General features: G+C 47.1%; 1 protein-coding gene across 1 annotated transcript in view; it reads left to right on the top strand.

The window, feature by feature from the left end:
* Window positions 1-14,869, top strand: part of dnah5l (dynein, axonemal, heavy chain 5 like) — a 40,839-nt gene that overhangs the window by 17,942 nt on the left and 8,028 nt on the right. The window contains exons 45-80 of the mRNA XM_058623943.1: window positions 248-420; window positions 517-587; window positions 668-775; window positions 1,900-2,087; window positions 2,191-2,385; window positions 2,476-2,610; window positions 3,242-3,299; window positions 3,375-3,506; window positions 3,743-3,960; window positions 4,042-4,176; window positions 4,369-4,545; window positions 4,763-4,852; window positions 5,409-5,543; window positions 5,746-5,847; window positions 5,921-6,088; window positions 6,176-6,382; window positions 6,494-6,586; window positions 7,031-7,267; window positions 7,446-7,511; window positions 7,870-8,010; window positions 8,128-8,259; window positions 8,339-8,449; window positions 8,536-8,690; window positions 8,780-8,901; window positions 9,743-9,972; window positions 10,051-10,209; window positions 10,302-10,458; window positions 10,536-10,681; window positions 10,956-11,090; window positions 11,861-11,962; window positions 12,037-12,150; window positions 13,311-13,478; window positions 13,552-13,656; window positions 14,099-14,212; window positions 14,301-14,477; window positions 14,558-14,752. Coding sequence (XP_058479926.1) covers window positions 248-420; window positions 517-587; window positions 668-775; window positions 1,900-2,087; window positions 2,191-2,385; window positions 2,476-2,610; window positions 3,242-3,299; window positions 3,375-3,506; window positions 3,743-3,960; window positions 4,042-4,176; window positions 4,369-4,545; window positions 4,763-4,852; window positions 5,409-5,543; window positions 5,746-5,847; window positions 5,921-6,088; window positions 6,176-6,382; window positions 6,494-6,586; window positions 7,031-7,267; window positions 7,446-7,511; window positions 7,870-8,010; window positions 8,128-8,259; window positions 8,339-8,449; window positions 8,536-8,690; window positions 8,780-8,901; window positions 9,743-9,972; window positions 10,051-10,209; window positions 10,302-10,458; window positions 10,536-10,681; window positions 10,956-11,090; window positions 11,861-11,962; window positions 12,037-12,150; window positions 13,311-13,478; window positions 13,552-13,656; window positions 14,099-14,212; window positions 14,301-14,477; window positions 14,558-14,752 — 5,151 coding nt within the window. The remainder of the gene's footprint in view (window positions 1-247; window positions 421-516; window positions 588-667; window positions 776-1,899; window positions 2,088-2,190; window positions 2,386-2,475; window positions 2,611-3,241; window positions 3,300-3,374; window positions 3,507-3,742; window positions 3,961-4,041; window positions 4,177-4,368; window positions 4,546-4,762; window positions 4,853-5,408; window positions 5,544-5,745; window positions 5,848-5,920; window positions 6,089-6,175; window positions 6,383-6,493; window positions 6,587-7,030; window positions 7,268-7,445; window positions 7,512-7,869; window positions 8,011-8,127; window positions 8,260-8,338; window positions 8,450-8,535; window positions 8,691-8,779; window positions 8,902-9,742; window positions 9,973-10,050; window positions 10,210-10,301; window positions 10,459-10,535; window positions 10,682-10,955; window positions 11,091-11,860; window positions 11,963-12,036; window positions 12,151-13,310; window positions 13,479-13,551; window positions 13,657-14,098; window positions 14,213-14,300; window positions 14,478-14,557; window positions 14,753-14,869) is intronic.

Here is a 14,869-nt window from a genome sequence, read left to right as displayed (position 1 = left end):
CACCAAGTTCTAATGCCTGATTTTGTCACTTCCGCGTTTGAAATCCAACATTCAGATTGACCTCAGTGACACAAAGTGACCACACGAGGCAGCAGAGGACCAGCAGCTCCTGTGTCCCCGCAGCTAAAATCACTCATTTTCTCTCTGGACCTTGGTGTGGGAGCGTGAGAGCCATTTTGTGTTCACTGAGAGTGAAGCCCACCTGTCACTCAGCAGCAGGGGGCACTCACAGCTGATGTTTGTTCAGGTGCGTGTGAACGTGCGCTCGCCGTCAGACTTCGAGTGGCAGAAACAGTCCAGGTTTTACTTCCTGGACGAGTCGGACAGATGCGTGATCCAGATCACCGACGTGGAGTTCAGCTACTGTAACGAGTACCTGGGCTGCACCGACCGACTCGTCATCACGCCGCTGACTGACAGGTACAGGACGCGCCCACTGACACCTCTCTGTGAATGAGCCGTTCACTGTGAACCTTGTGTGTGTGTGTGTGTGTGTGTGTCTGTGTGTGTGTCCAGGTGTTACATCACTTTGTCCCAGGCTCTGGGGATGAGTATGGGTGGAGCTCCAGCTGGTCCTGCAGGAACAGGTAACACTGAGACACTGAAGGTTCTCACTGACCTGTGGGACGTCACTTTCATTCAGTGTGTATGTGTGTGTGTGTCCCAGGTAAGACAGAGACCACTAAGGACATGGGTCGCTGTCTAGGCAAATATGTGGTGGTTTTCAACTGTTCAGACCAGATGGACTACAGAGGACTGGGACGCATTTACAAAGGTGTGTGTGTGGGGGGGGGCAGTACAGTTTTTTTGAAGAAGGGTTGCTGACATATATTTAGTACTGACTGAGTGATTGGAGAGCCCCCTGCTGTTGAAAACAAAATCTGTGTCAGTTTAAGTCATGGATGTATTATAAGAACTGGATAGAGCACCACTCCTCTGCCTTGAAGACAATTTAAAAAAAAAAAAAAAAAACACAGCTGTGTACGAGCACAGCAAAGCGCGGTCATGTGGCGTCTCGGGAACGGCGCTACTGTCAGGGAAGCATACGATGTGAAAACTTTATGAGAAATGTGAATAACTACTACATGCTCATGCTCTACACAACCCGGAAATAAAAGTCAGAAAACTTTTTTGGCATATGCGCTGGGTGAGCAACTCCATAGGAAGGAACAGAACCAGAGGGGCAGTGCTCTATCCAGTTCTTATAATACATCCATGGTTTGAGTCTCTGAGCTCTACGTCACATGATCACGTCTTTGTTTTAAATCTCTTTTGAAGACCCATTTGTTTACAAGGGCCATCAGCACAAGCTGAGCAGGATTTTATTTTTATTTTGTAGTTATTGTTATTGCTATTGTTTGTAATTTAACTATGTATTTTAACTTTGTTGACATTTTGTATTTGTATTTGTATTTGCCAGTGTACAGCACTTTGGACAGCGATGGTTGTTGTTAATGTGCTTTATAAATAAATTTGACCTTGACCTTGACCTGACCTTTGTCTCACTGTCAAACAGACTTTTGTAAACCACTCACTCTCCCACACCAAACCTCATTAGCTGCGGAGACACAGGAGCTGCTGGTGCTCTGCTGCCTCATGTGGTCACTTTGTGTCACTGAGATCAATATAAATGCAGGATTTCAAACACTGAAGTGACAAAATCAGACATTAGAACTTAGTGATGGAGGCAGCAGTGGATCAACAACTCCTGTGTGTTGTTGATCCACTTAAAATCACTGGTTTTCTCTGTGGGGTTTGGTGTGGGAGAGTGAGTGGTTTCCTCAGATATCACCACTGAACTCTTAATGAAGATTCAGCTTGACGCTTGTGTGAAGAAACACCAGTCGGTCTCCTGGGACATGAACATGTCTTCAGGTTGTGGTCTTGGTGTCTCTGCAGGTCTGGCTCAGTCTGGGGCCTGGGGCTGCTTTGACGAGTTCAACCGCATCGAGCTGCCGGTGCTGTCAGTGGCTGCTCAGCAGATCTACATCGTCCTGCAGTGCAAGAAGAACCAGAAGAAACAGTTCATCTTCACTGACGGCGACGTGGTCGAAATGGCCCCGGAATTTGGCATCTTCCTCACCATGGTAACTAAACATCAACAGCCGGGTTCTGCTTCACGGTCTCAGATCTCAGATCTGATATGAAACCACGTGTCCAGATTTCACCAGTAACATCTTGGTCCTCCAGAACCCCGGATACGCCGGGCGCCAGGAGCTGCCTGAGAACCTGAAGATTCAGTTCCGCTCAGTGGCCATGATGGTACCGGACCGCGCCATCATCATCAGGGTCAAACTGGCCAGTGCAGGTTTCCGTGACAACCGTGTTCTCAGCAGGAAGTTCTACACGCTCTACAGACTGTGTGAGGAGCAGCTGTCCAAGCAGGTCAGTACACATTGGGACCCCGGTTCTGAGCTCAGTTTAGATGTTTTACGTTATGATGATGATCATGATGATGTTCTGTCTTCACTCCAGGTCCATTATGACTTTGGTCTGAGGAACATTTTGTCGGTTTTGAGGACACTGGGTGCCGTGAAGAGAGCAAACCCATTAGAACCAGAGAAGACCGTGGTGATGAGGGTCCTGAGAGACATGAACCTCTCCAAACTGGTGCGTGCTGTCGTTTAACTGAACTAAATACGGTTCACTTACAGTAACCACCAGGGGGCGCCCTCTGTAGTCCACGTCGTCGCTGCCTTGTGCTGCCATCTTGATTTGGCTTCATACTCAGAAACGTTTCAGGGAATTATTCACCTTTCCTTCCGCAGGAAATACATTTTTGAGTAACTTATCGTTGGCGAAAACGGATGAAAATTGGCACGTGAATCAGAACCAGTGAAAAATTTTATTATAAAAAGGGAAACGCCCCCTAACATGAAACCCTACACGAAACTGCGTCACACCAAAATTCATGAAATTTGGTGGAAACATCAGCCAACAGCCCAAGACCAACCAAAGTCTCTGGCCACCATGGCCTCAACTCAACAGGAAGTCGGCCATTTTGATTTTAGCATTCATCATTTGGTGAATGAATGAACTTGTGTGAGTGCATTAATCGTACCAACATAAAAACCACATGTCAAAGATGATGATTGACCGATCAGCTCAAAACTTCATACGTGAGATACGGGACCCGACCAAAACACATCCACACATTAATATTGAGTCATAGCACCACCTGCTGGCAGGGTGGCGGATGCAGGGTCCTTGCAGTATAATCTGACGTTGATTGTGTCTGCAGGTGGATGAGGATGAACCTCTGTTTATGAGTCTGATCAATGATCTCTTTCCTGGAATTGGTAAGTTTCGGTTCTGAATTTAACCGCGAAGTGATCCAGTCGCTATTGTTTTGAGTTCTTCCTCTTCCTCCGTAGTCTTGGATAAGGCCGGGTATCCCGACCTGGAGTCGTCCATCGTGGCTCAGGCTCAGCAGGCGTCTCTGATTCCTCATCCTCACTGGATCCTCAAACTGGTTCAGCTCTACGAGACACAAAGAGTCCGACATGGTAGGAAACACGATCACTGCAGACAGAACCTGAAGGAGTTGAGGGGCGTTCTTTTTGCCACTTGCACAAACTTTTCTATATTTCCATTTTCAATTTGAACTAGTATTGCTGACAATGTCTAGTCCAAGATACATCTGTGTCTATGGTTTTAGCATTAGCATTAGCGTTCATGAAGACCAAGAGTGAAGCAGCGGGTCCAGCTCTGGTGTCTGGACAGTTATGACGTTGTGTTGCAGGTATGATGATGTTGGGTCCCAGTGGAGCAGGTAAAACCACCTGCATCCACACACTGATGAAGGCCATGACCGAGTGTGGCACCGCCCACAGAGAGATGCGGATGAACCCGAAAGCCATCACAGCCTCGCAGATGTTTGGCATGCTGGACGTCACCACCAACGACTGGACTGACGGCGTCTTCTCCACACTGTGGAGGAAGACTCTCAAGGCCAAGAAGGTGGAGGAATGCTCAGATTCAGAGGGATGGAGCTCCTCCATCAGCTGCTCCACAGAGGTGTAATGTCTGTGTGTGTGTCAGGGGGAGAACATCTGGATTGTACTGGACGGTCCAGTTGATGCCATCTGGATTGAGAATCTCAACTCAGTTCTGGACGACAACAAAACTCTGACGCTGGCCAACGGAGATCGAATCCCAATGGCTCCATGCTGCAAGGTGACCACACCTGCTAACAATTGCTAACATCTGCTAACACCTGCTAACACCTACTAACACCAGCTAACACTGGCTAACATGAGTGTCACACTTCTTTTTTTTAATTTACCCGCTAACCTTGGTGTAAACAATTTCATGTAGAAGTTGTAATGTGAAGACTTGTGTCTCGTGTCTCCTGTCTTCTGTCCTCAGATCGTGTTTGAGGCCCACAACATTGACAACGCGTCCCCGGCCACAGTGTCCAGGAATGGGATGGTGTTCATGAGCTCGTCGGTGCTCGGCTGGAGCCCCGTCCTTCAGGCCTGGCTACAAAAACTACCAGAACAACAGGCTGACGCCCTGAGACGCTGTTTTGACTCCTGCTACCAAGTGAGGATGGAGACAGAATCCTGGAGACAGACATCATCTTAGACAGTGTCCATCCTGACCGACTTTAAAGCAAAGAGTTCAATTGTCTGACAAAAACAAAGGAAACTTGGAGAAAGGAACTGGTCCGAGATCGTATTTACACGTTGTAGTGTTTGAGGGTAATGGAATGATTTGATTGGCTGCTGCTCGCTGATGTCTTTGTCTGTCCCACCAACAGGACCTGTTGGACTTTGTCTTCACTGCAGTGTCTCCAAAGATGCAGGTGTTGGAGTGTATGTACATCAGACAGACCATTGACCTGCTGCAGGTATGACATCAACACCTGAGGAGACATTTCTGCGATGTTCCTCACCAAACATTGTCGCAAAAGTTAAATAATAAACGTCTTCTGTCCGTATGGATACGGATGAACTAAAGTTACAAAAACCATAGTTCTCATCTTCTCTGACCGTCTGTACACATGAGAATGAGTTTTTACAAGAACCCACAAAATTTACAAACATCCGCGAACATCTGCTAACACCCGCTAACATAACTTAACGTGTGCACCGCGTGTAAAGCGTGTACTGCGTTTAAAGAATGTACCGTATGTAAAGAGTGTACCATGTGTAACGCGTGTACCGTGAGTACCCGGTGTAGTGCATGTAACGTATTTAAGGCGTGTACCGTGTGTAAAGTGTGTAATGCGTGTACTGAGTGTAACGCGTGTACCACATGTTACGTATGTACCGCGCGTAACTTGTGTAACGTGTAACTTGTGTAACACCCATTAACATCTGCTAACATCTGCAAAAACAAAGAGATCGTAAGGTTCTGTTTCATGTCACTAAGACGTGAATATTTTATTTTTTTGATGTTTTCAGGGTTTGCTTCCTGCAGCAGAAGAGAAACAGAGTTGCCATGGCGACGTGGGTCGCCTGTTTGTGTTTGCGGTCATGTGGTCTCTTGGCGCTCTGCTGGAGCTGGACGACCGAGCTAAGATGGAGGCCTTCCTGAAGGTTCGTAGACTGTTACAAATCCTGTCCTCCAGCACCACCTGCTGGACAAACTTTAGATATATTACGCTCTAATGGTGATTAGCTAACTGAGGTTGAGAGACATTATTGGTGCGTTCACACATTTTTCACTCAATGAAATAACGTTGTTGCTGTAAGAATGTCGTAAACGCCGGGTTAAAGGCTGTGGTTTGTTTGTCTCCAGGACCACAGCTCGTCTCTGGACCTGCCGCTCACCCAGGACGACCAGACAATCTTCGAGTTTGTCGTCAACGAGCAGGGACAGTGGGAGCACTGGTCCAACAAGGTCTGTGGACGCTTCGAACTGTGTCCACTCACGTTTCCTCAGCGACTAACTCTCACCGCCTTGTTTCCTCCAGGTCCCGGAGTACGTCTACCCCAAAGACCATGTCCCCGACTACTCGTCCATCCTGGTTCCCAACGTGGACAACGTGAGGACGGACTTCCTGATGCAGACCATCATGAAGCAGGGCAAAGCAGTGCTGCTAATCGGAGAGCAGGGAACTGCCAAGACCGTCATGATCAAAGTAACGGAAAATTGATCTGCTCACAGATGATCACAGATGATTTAATTTCATCGCACAAAAACAATTTCTCTCTGGCTCCACCCGCAGGGCTACACGGGTAAACTCGACCCGGAGGTTCATCTCAGCAAGGCAGTCAACTTTTCGTCCGCCACACTGCCCGGAATGTTCCAGAGAACCATTGAGAGCTACATCGATAAGAGAATGGGCACCACCTACGGGCCGCCGGCTGGACGTAAAATGAGCATTTTCATAGACGACATTAACATGCCTGTCGTCAATGAATGGGGAGACCAGGTCTGATCAAATATTCTACATGAAAACATTTTTTTTTCTTCATTTAGAAAACGATAGAATTATAAAATATGTTTCTTTAAAAAAACATTGAAAGAGATTAATGTTCGTCAGATTACCAACGAGATTGTGCGTCAGCTGATGGAGCAGAGAGGTTTCTACAGTCTGGATCGACCTGGAGAATTCATCAACGTGGTCGATGTTCAGGTAACAAAGTTCAATCGTTCACAAATGCCTCGGCTTAAGTTCTTTGGTTGGTTTTGATATCGATTCAGTTGGAGATTATTTCAGTTTCACAGAAGTAAAGTTGCATTTTTGTATAAAATCTGGATTTACATCAAAGATTAATCACAAAGTTTCATTGATGCACTTTTTATTTAAAATGACCTCACAGTGCCCACACGGTACACATGTGTGACAAGTGTAACGTGTGCAGTGTGTGCATGTAACGTGTATACCGCGTGTACCGTGTGTAACACGTGTAAAGTGTGTAATGCTTGTATTGCGTGTACCATGTGTAATGTGTGTAATTTGTGTACCGTGTGTAACATGTGTACCGTGTGTAGCGCATGTAACGCATGTAAGGCATGTACCGTGTGTACCGTGTATACCGTGTGTAACGCATGTACTGTGTGTACCGTGCGCCCACAGCTGGTGGCGGCCATGAATCATCCGGGCGGCGGTCGTAACGACGTCCCTCAGCGTCTGAAGAGACAGTTCTCCGTGTTTAACTGCACGCTGCCGTCCAACTCGTCCATCGATAGGATCTTTAGGACGGTGGCTCAGGGACACTTCTGTCCAGAGAGAGGCTTCTCCGCTGAGATCTGTGAACTCGCCGCTGCCCTCGTACCCACAACCCGACGTGTGTGGCAGGTCGTCAAGGTCAAGGTACAGATATCATGTGATTTTTTTTATTCTGAACTCTGTTTCTGTTTCTACTTACAATTCTTTTTATAATTCATGTTTAATACTTCATTTACCCGTCACAATTCACAGAAAACCTGATAATAGTGGTATTTGTCATATGAGTCAAAGATCAAAGGTTTCTCTGCTGTGTTTTTTCCAGATGTTACCATCTCCTGCAAAGTTTCACTACATTTTTAACCTGAGGGACCTGAGCAGAATCTGGCAGGTGAGAAACCACTGTTTCTACTCTTCGTCACATCATCATCTTCATCACAGCATCTTCATCACATCGTCTTCACTTATCTTGTGCTGAGTCATGTTGTGCTGAGTCATGTTGTGTGTGACAGTGCTGAGTCATGTTGTGTGTGACAATACTGAGTCATGTTGTGCTGAGTCATGTTATGCGTGACAGTGCTGAGTCATGTTGTGTGTGACAGTACTGAGTCATGTTGTGTGTGACAGTGCTGAGTCATGTTGTGTGTGACAGTGCTGAGTCATGTTGTGTTGAGTCATGTTGTGTGTGAGAGTGCTGAGTCATGTTGTGTGTGACAGTGTTGAGTCATTTTGTGCTGTGTCATGTTTAGGGCATCCTGACAGTGACATGTGACGTGTGTGTCAGCTCGTCTCTGCTCGTCTCTCTCTTCCTTCACGAGTGTAACAGAGTGATCGCAGATCGATTCATCGACAGCAGCGACAGAGACACGTTCAGCTGCATCATGGGCAAGGTCAGTGTTGTCTGTCTGTCTGTGTGTGTGTGTGTCTGTCTCTGTCTGTCTGTGTGTGTCTTTCTGTCTGTCTGTTGGTCTGTGTGTGTGTACAGTGCATATGTCCCTCTGACTCAGATCACAGTGGAGGATCATGGGAAAGCTCTGATTGAGCGCTCTCAGTGGGACAGCTGTTTCGTGGACTTCCTGCGCGAAGCTCCGGAGGCGACTGGGGACGAACCTGAGGACACGGAGCTGGGGGCGCCAAAGGTTTGACCACACATACTGACACAACACATGACTCAGCACTTATTTTGAGATTGTAATGGTTCTGAGCTGTGATTGACAGGTGTATGAGCCAATCCCGTCCCTGGACACTCTGGCTGAGCGTCTGTCCGTTTTCCAGCAGCAGTATAATGAGGCAGCGAGGGGCGGAGCCATGGACCTGGTCTTCTTCAAGGTAACGCTGATCAATCGTGTTGGATTTCTGCAAAAATTACAAGTTATCGCGTTCTCTGTGGTATGTTTTTGTTGTTTTGATGGCAGGATGCGATGATACACCTGATGCGGATCTCGCGGATCCTTCGGACGCCGCAGGGAAATGCCCTGCTGGTTGGGGTCGGGGGTTCGGGGAAGCAGAGTCTTACGAGGCTGGCGTCGTTTATTGCAGGATACCAGACATTCCAGATCACACTGACCAGGTCTGAACTGTGTGTATGTAGACCACCTCCTCTGAAGGGGGCAGAGCCTGAACTCTGTGTGTGTGTGTGTGTGTGTGTGTGTGTGTCAGGTCGTACAGCTGCAGTAACCTGCTGGACGACCTGAAGTCTCTGTATCGTATCGCTGGTCAGCAGGGGGGAGGAGTCACGTTCATCTTCACCGACAACGACATCAAAGACGAAGCCTTTCTGGGTATGTGAGTGACCCTGCTAATGCTAATGCTAACACACGCTGACACATATTTATCAACACAATAAATAAAATAAATCTGCTGCTCGTTGGTAATTGTCTTAGCCTCAGTTAGCTTTAGCCAGCCTCTGCTAATATGAATGCATCATTAAACTGTCACTTGTTTAGCCTCAGTTCAGTAGTGCTCTGTTCAGCCCACAGCTCCTTTTTTAGCACAGTTTAGCCCACTTTAGCTTCTTTTAGCTTTGATCAACCTCACGATGTTTTAGCCTCATCTAACCTCTGGGAACATGAATGTAATCATTAATCCATCATTTACATTGTCATGTTTTTTTGTGTTACTATTTTAATAAATGCTTTAGGCCCTTTTAGGCTCAGTTAGCTTAGTTTAGTCTCTCAACAGCTCATTGTAGCCCTTTTTAGCACCTGTCAACCTCTTGACCACCTGTCAATCTTTTTAGCCTTTTAGTGTCCATTAGCTTATTTCAGTCCCGACTTTTTTTAGTTTCTTTGATCCCATTTAGCTCTCAGTTAGCCTCCTTTAGCTGCTTTAGCCTCTTTTCTAACTTGTTTTCAACAATATTTCCCCCTTTGTGCATCTTTTAGCCTCATGTATCTTCTGCTGATATGCATATGATTATAAATCTTTTGTACTTTTGTGTTCTTATTTTTAGCCCAGTTAGCTTAGCTTAGTTTAGCCTCTATTTTTTTTAGTGTCGTTCCAATTTAATAAGCTTCTCTTTAGCTCAGTGTTTAAATGTGACTGTTGCACTTTAACACTTGTCATTAATGTCCATGGCCGTCTCTGATTGGTTGGTCTTTTCTGGCTCCTCCCCTTCTGTAGAATACATGAACAACGTCCTGGCTAGCGGTGAAATCTCAAACCTGTTTGCTCGCGACGAGTTGGATGACATCACTCAGGATCTGATTCCCGTGATGAAGCGCCAGCACCCGCGTCGACCTCCGACCCCGGAGAACCTCTACGACTTCTTCCTGTCGCGCATGCGGAGCAACCTCCATGTCGTCCTCTGCTTCTCGCCTGTCGGGGAAAAATTCCGCACTCGTTCTCTGAAGGTGAGTAAAGGACATGACGGCGTCCTGTGACCTTTGACCTTAGCCTCACCAGTAAACCCTGACCTCTGACCTCAACAGTTCCCGGGCCTGATATCGGGCTGCACCGTGGACTGGTTCCAGCGCTGGCCTCGGGACGCCCTGATCGCTGTGTCGCATCACTTCCTGTCCCAGTATCAGGAACTTTGCTGCTCGGAGGACGTGAAGCAGAGCGTGGAGATTACCATGGGAACCTTCCAGGTAACGCCCCCTAGTCGTGGCCAGGTGTGTGTGTGTGTGTGTGTGGGATCGTCACATTGAGTAGGCCGATCACATGACCTCTGACCCCTCAGGACCTGGTGGCAGAGAAGTGCGGCGAGTACTTTGAACGTTTCCGACGTCAGACGTTCGTGACGCCCAAATCCTACCTGTCCTTCATCGACAGCTACAAGATCATCTACTCTGAGAAGATGGCACATGTGGGCACGCTGGCCCAGCGCATGAAGACTGGTACAGCTGCGTTTTATCGCAACTTTGAAGTCGGACGTCGCCCCCCCTGAGGTCATGTCGTGTTTGTGTGTTTATAGGTCTCTGTAAACTGATGGAGGCGGAGCAGTCTGTATCTCAGCTCTCTGAAGAACTGGTAGTGAAGGAGCAGGAACTCGCCATCGCTTCCAAGAGGGCGGATCAGGTTCTGCAGGAGGTCACAGCGAAGGCTCAGGCTGCTGAACAGGTCTGAGATGTGACGACGTGACTCTGATTTTATCATCCAGGAAATGTAGTCACTGTTAGCTTCTGTTAGCCTGTCTGTTGAGCATCTGCTACCTTCTTTTGACCTCACTCAGCATTTCTAAACCTCATTTAGCTTCTTTTTTGGCTTCTTCCAGCCTGTTTTAGCCTCTGTCAGCGTTTGCATCAACCTTATTTTGACCTCTTTCAGCTTTACTTTGCATATTTTAGCCTCTTAACTGTTTGGGGTGGGTTTTTATGTGTGTGTATGTGTGCAGGTGAAGCACCAGGTGCAGAAGGTGAAGGACAAAGCTCAGCTCATCGTCAATGAGATCGAGGTGGACAAAAAGGCTGCGGAGTCTAAACTGGAGGCAGCAAAGCCGGCGCTCGCGGCTGCCGAGTCAGCACTGCAGGTCACACACACACATCAATACACATGTCCTGTCACATGACTTTCAACTTCAAAATAAAAGCTATCCAGGAGGAGAATGACAGCAAAGACAGAGAGGAAGTCAGGACAGGAAAATAAACAAGGATAGACAAAGCAAGGAGAGGAAACAATAGAGTAATGTCCTCTCTGTGTCTGTCTCTATTTGTCTGTCTTTCTGTCTCTGTGTCTGTGTCTCTGTGTCTGTCTGTGTCTCTCTGTGTCTGTCTCTGTCTCTTTTTGTCTGTCTTTCTGTGTCTCTGTGTCTCTGTGTCTCTCTGTCTCTGTCTCTGTCTCTGTCTCTCTGTGTCTCTGTCTTTCTGTGTCTGTCTCTCTGTGTTCGTCTCTCTGTCTCTCTGTGTATGTGTCTCTGTCTGTCTGTCTCTCTGTGTCTCTGTCTATGTGTCTGTCTCTCTGTGTCTCTGTCTCTCTGTGTGTCTCTCTCTGTGTCTCTGTCTGTCTGTCTCTCTGTATATGTGTCTCTCTCTGTCTCTCTGTGTCTGTGTCGCTCTGTGTTTATGTATCTGTCTCTGTGTCTCTTTGTCTCTATCTCTGTGTCTCTCTGTCTCTATGTGTCTGTCTCTGTGTCTGTCTCTCTGTGTCTGTCTATCTCTGTCTCTCTGTGTCTGTCTCTGTATCTGTGTCTCTGTCTCTCTGTGTCTGTGTCTCTGTCTCTCTGTGTCTGTCTCTCTGTGTCTGTGTCTGTGTCTCTGTCTCTGTCTCTGTCGCTCTGTCTCTGTCTCTGTGTCTCTGTAGACCATAAAGCCTGCAGACATCGGCACAGTGAGGAAACTTCAGAAACCTCCTCACCTCATCATGAGGATCATGGACGTGGTGTTGCTTCTGTTTCAGAGGAAGGTCAGCGGTCACACATAGCTCCTCCCTCTCTGTCTCTCTCTGTCTTTAATCTCACTTTAATCTGGTGTCCTCAGATTGACTCTGTGACGGCCGACCCTGAGCAGCCATGTGTGAGACCATCGTGGGCCGAGGCCATGAAGCTGATGCAGAACCCGGCTTTCCTCAGTATGCTGCTCAACTTCAACAAGGTGATGACGTCATTGCCTCACTGTGATGATGTCATCACCTCACTGTGATGAGGATGATGATGATAATGATGATGATGATGATGATGATGAATGAGTTCATCGTCTGTCAACACATAACTGTATGTTTCCAGCACACACACACACACAGTTTTTAAAAGCAGGCGATAATCTGCAGTGTGATACATGAGAAGGGAGTTTCCCTCTCAGTCTGTGTGTGTGTGTGTGTGTGTGTGTGTGTGTGTGTGTCCATCAGTAAACAGGTGTTAGCAGGTTATATTGTATCATCTAAAATAGAGATGAAATGGATCATGGCCTTAAACGTTTGAATGAGAGTAGAACTGACAACACACACACACACACACATAAATCCTATTTTGTTTTTCAACATCTTAATCCTGCTTTTATCGTGTCTAACCTTTCGCCAATGAATCTGCTGAAAGACGTTTGGACTGTCAGTGTGTGGTTGACGATAAGTGCTGATAAAGTCCTCAGCAGAGACGTCACTTTAAATCAGCAGCTGCTTTCTACTTTTGGCCTCTCTCAGCATTTTTAAGCATCATTTAGCCTCTATTAGCTTTTCTATTCGCCTGTTTTAGCATTCTTTCACCTATTTTAATTTATTTTCATCATATTTTTTTTTTTTTATCCCTAATAGCCTGATTGAGCTTGTCTATTAGCCCATTTTAGCCTCTTCCTATCACCTTTTCTAATTTATTTTAACCTATTTGTGCTTTTTCAGTCTTTCAGTCTGTTTTAGCTTGTTTACTAGCCTTTTTAAGCTTGTCTATTAGCCTGTATTAACCTATTTTAGCTTGTCTATTAACCGGACTTTAGGACTACTATCGGTATGGAACTCAAAAAATTGGTATCGTCTCACACCTAATATTGATACCATATGACAGGAAACTGAAGTTTGTAAACCACTCACTCTCCCACACCAAAGTCCATGGAGAACATTTTTAACATCACAGGAGTTGTTGATCCACTGCTGCCTCCATCACTAAATTCTAATGTCTTATTTTGTCACTTCAGTGTTCACAAAGTGACCACACGAGGCAGCAGAGGACCAGCAGCTTAAATCACTAATTTTCTCTATGAGGTTTGGTGTGGTGGGACTGAGCAGTGACCATGGTGGACATCCTGTCTCCTTTGTCCTGCAGGACTCTATCACAGAGGAGATGGTGGACCTCATCTCTCCGTACCTGAACATGGACGACTACAACATGGAGTCGGCTAAGAGAGTGTGTGGTAACGTGGCTGGTCTGTGCTCCTGGACTCAGGCCATGTCCGACTTCTACACAATCAACAAGGAAGTGCTGCCTCTGAAGGTACACCGGTCTGTCAGGTGTTCACAGGGACCATCTGTCCACAGCAATGACCCGTGTGTGTGTTTGCGCACAGGCTAACCTGGCTCTGCAGGAAGCTCGTCTGGTCGATGCTCAGGCTGAACTTGCTAAAGCTCAGGAACAACTGGACGCTAAACAGCAGGAGCTGGACGCTGTGCAGGTTAATGATCATATAATTGTTTTATGTCTCCATGACTACAACTGCCTTACCTAGAAACCTGCTGACAGTTTCCCTTTAACTTGAATGTGGATGCTAACGAGGCTCATTAACTAAAATATCATGATTATTTGACGTGCTTTTACTTTGCGATGTGTAAACTTTCTCTGAAGTAAGAATGAGGGAAAGTTTATTAGGACGTTGAAGACGTCGTAAAATACTGCAGCTCCGGCTGTTTCCATACTGCTGAAAGCCACCAGGTGGCAGTGTAAGGATCAGATATATCAAGTCTGTTGGGTTCTGCGATAGATTTGCTTGATCTCTGCAGAAGTGACAGTGAACTCTTAGCACTGATGTTCATTTTCCTGCCAACATGGCGGAGTAAACAAACCCAGTCATGTTTTTATTTAAAAGTATAATTCATTGGTTCAACGTAAACTGTCAGGCGCTGTACGACGCCGCCATGAAGGAGAAGCAGGACCTGGAGGACGACGCCCAGGCCTGTCGCCGCAAGATGGCCAACGCCACGGCTCTGATCGACGGGCTGGGAGGAGAAAAGGTCAGCGTTCATCCTTCCATCTATTCACTCAATCCTCTGTCACCTTCTTTCACCCATTCATCTTTCTGTTGGTCTCCTTACGTTCCAGGTCCGTTGGACCGACAGGAGCGCCGCGTTCCAGACTCAGATCACACACCTGGTGGGCGACGTCCTCCTGTCCACAGGCTTCCTGTCGTACGCCGGCCCCTTTAACCAGGAGTACCGCGGTCTGCTGCTGACGCAGTGGAAGAAGGAGATGGAGGAGAAGCTCATTCCCTTCAGTCCCGTAACCCTAACCCTAAATACACTTTAAAAAAAGAAGAAAAGTGCTGAATCATGTGTCAAACTGCTGTGCTGTCCCTGCAGGACTTGAACGTGATTGGTCTGCTGGTAGACAACGCCACCGTGAGCGAGTGGAACCTGCAGGGCTTACCCAGCGACGACCTGTCCATACAGAACGGCATCGTGGTGACGAAGGCGTCGCGGTACCCGCTGCTGATCGACCCCCAGGGTCAGGGCAAGACCTGGATCCAGAACAGAGAGATAGACCAGCAGCTGCAGGTGAGGGCGAGAGTGGCCACGCCCTCAAAAAACCTCTGATGGTGCATTCACAGAGTTGTTACTCCCGGTTTCCTCCCACAGTCCAAAGACATGCAGATTTTGGGATTAGGCAAATTG

The sequence above is a fragment of the Solea solea genome, chromosome 1 (assembly GCF_958295425.1).
Source record: "Solea solea chromosome 1, fSolSol10.1, whole genome shotgun sequence".
Lineage (NCBI taxonomy): Eukaryota > Metazoa > Chordata > Actinopteri > Pleuronectiformes > Soleidae > Solea > Solea solea.
This window is presented reverse-complemented; position numbering and strand designations above follow the sequence as displayed.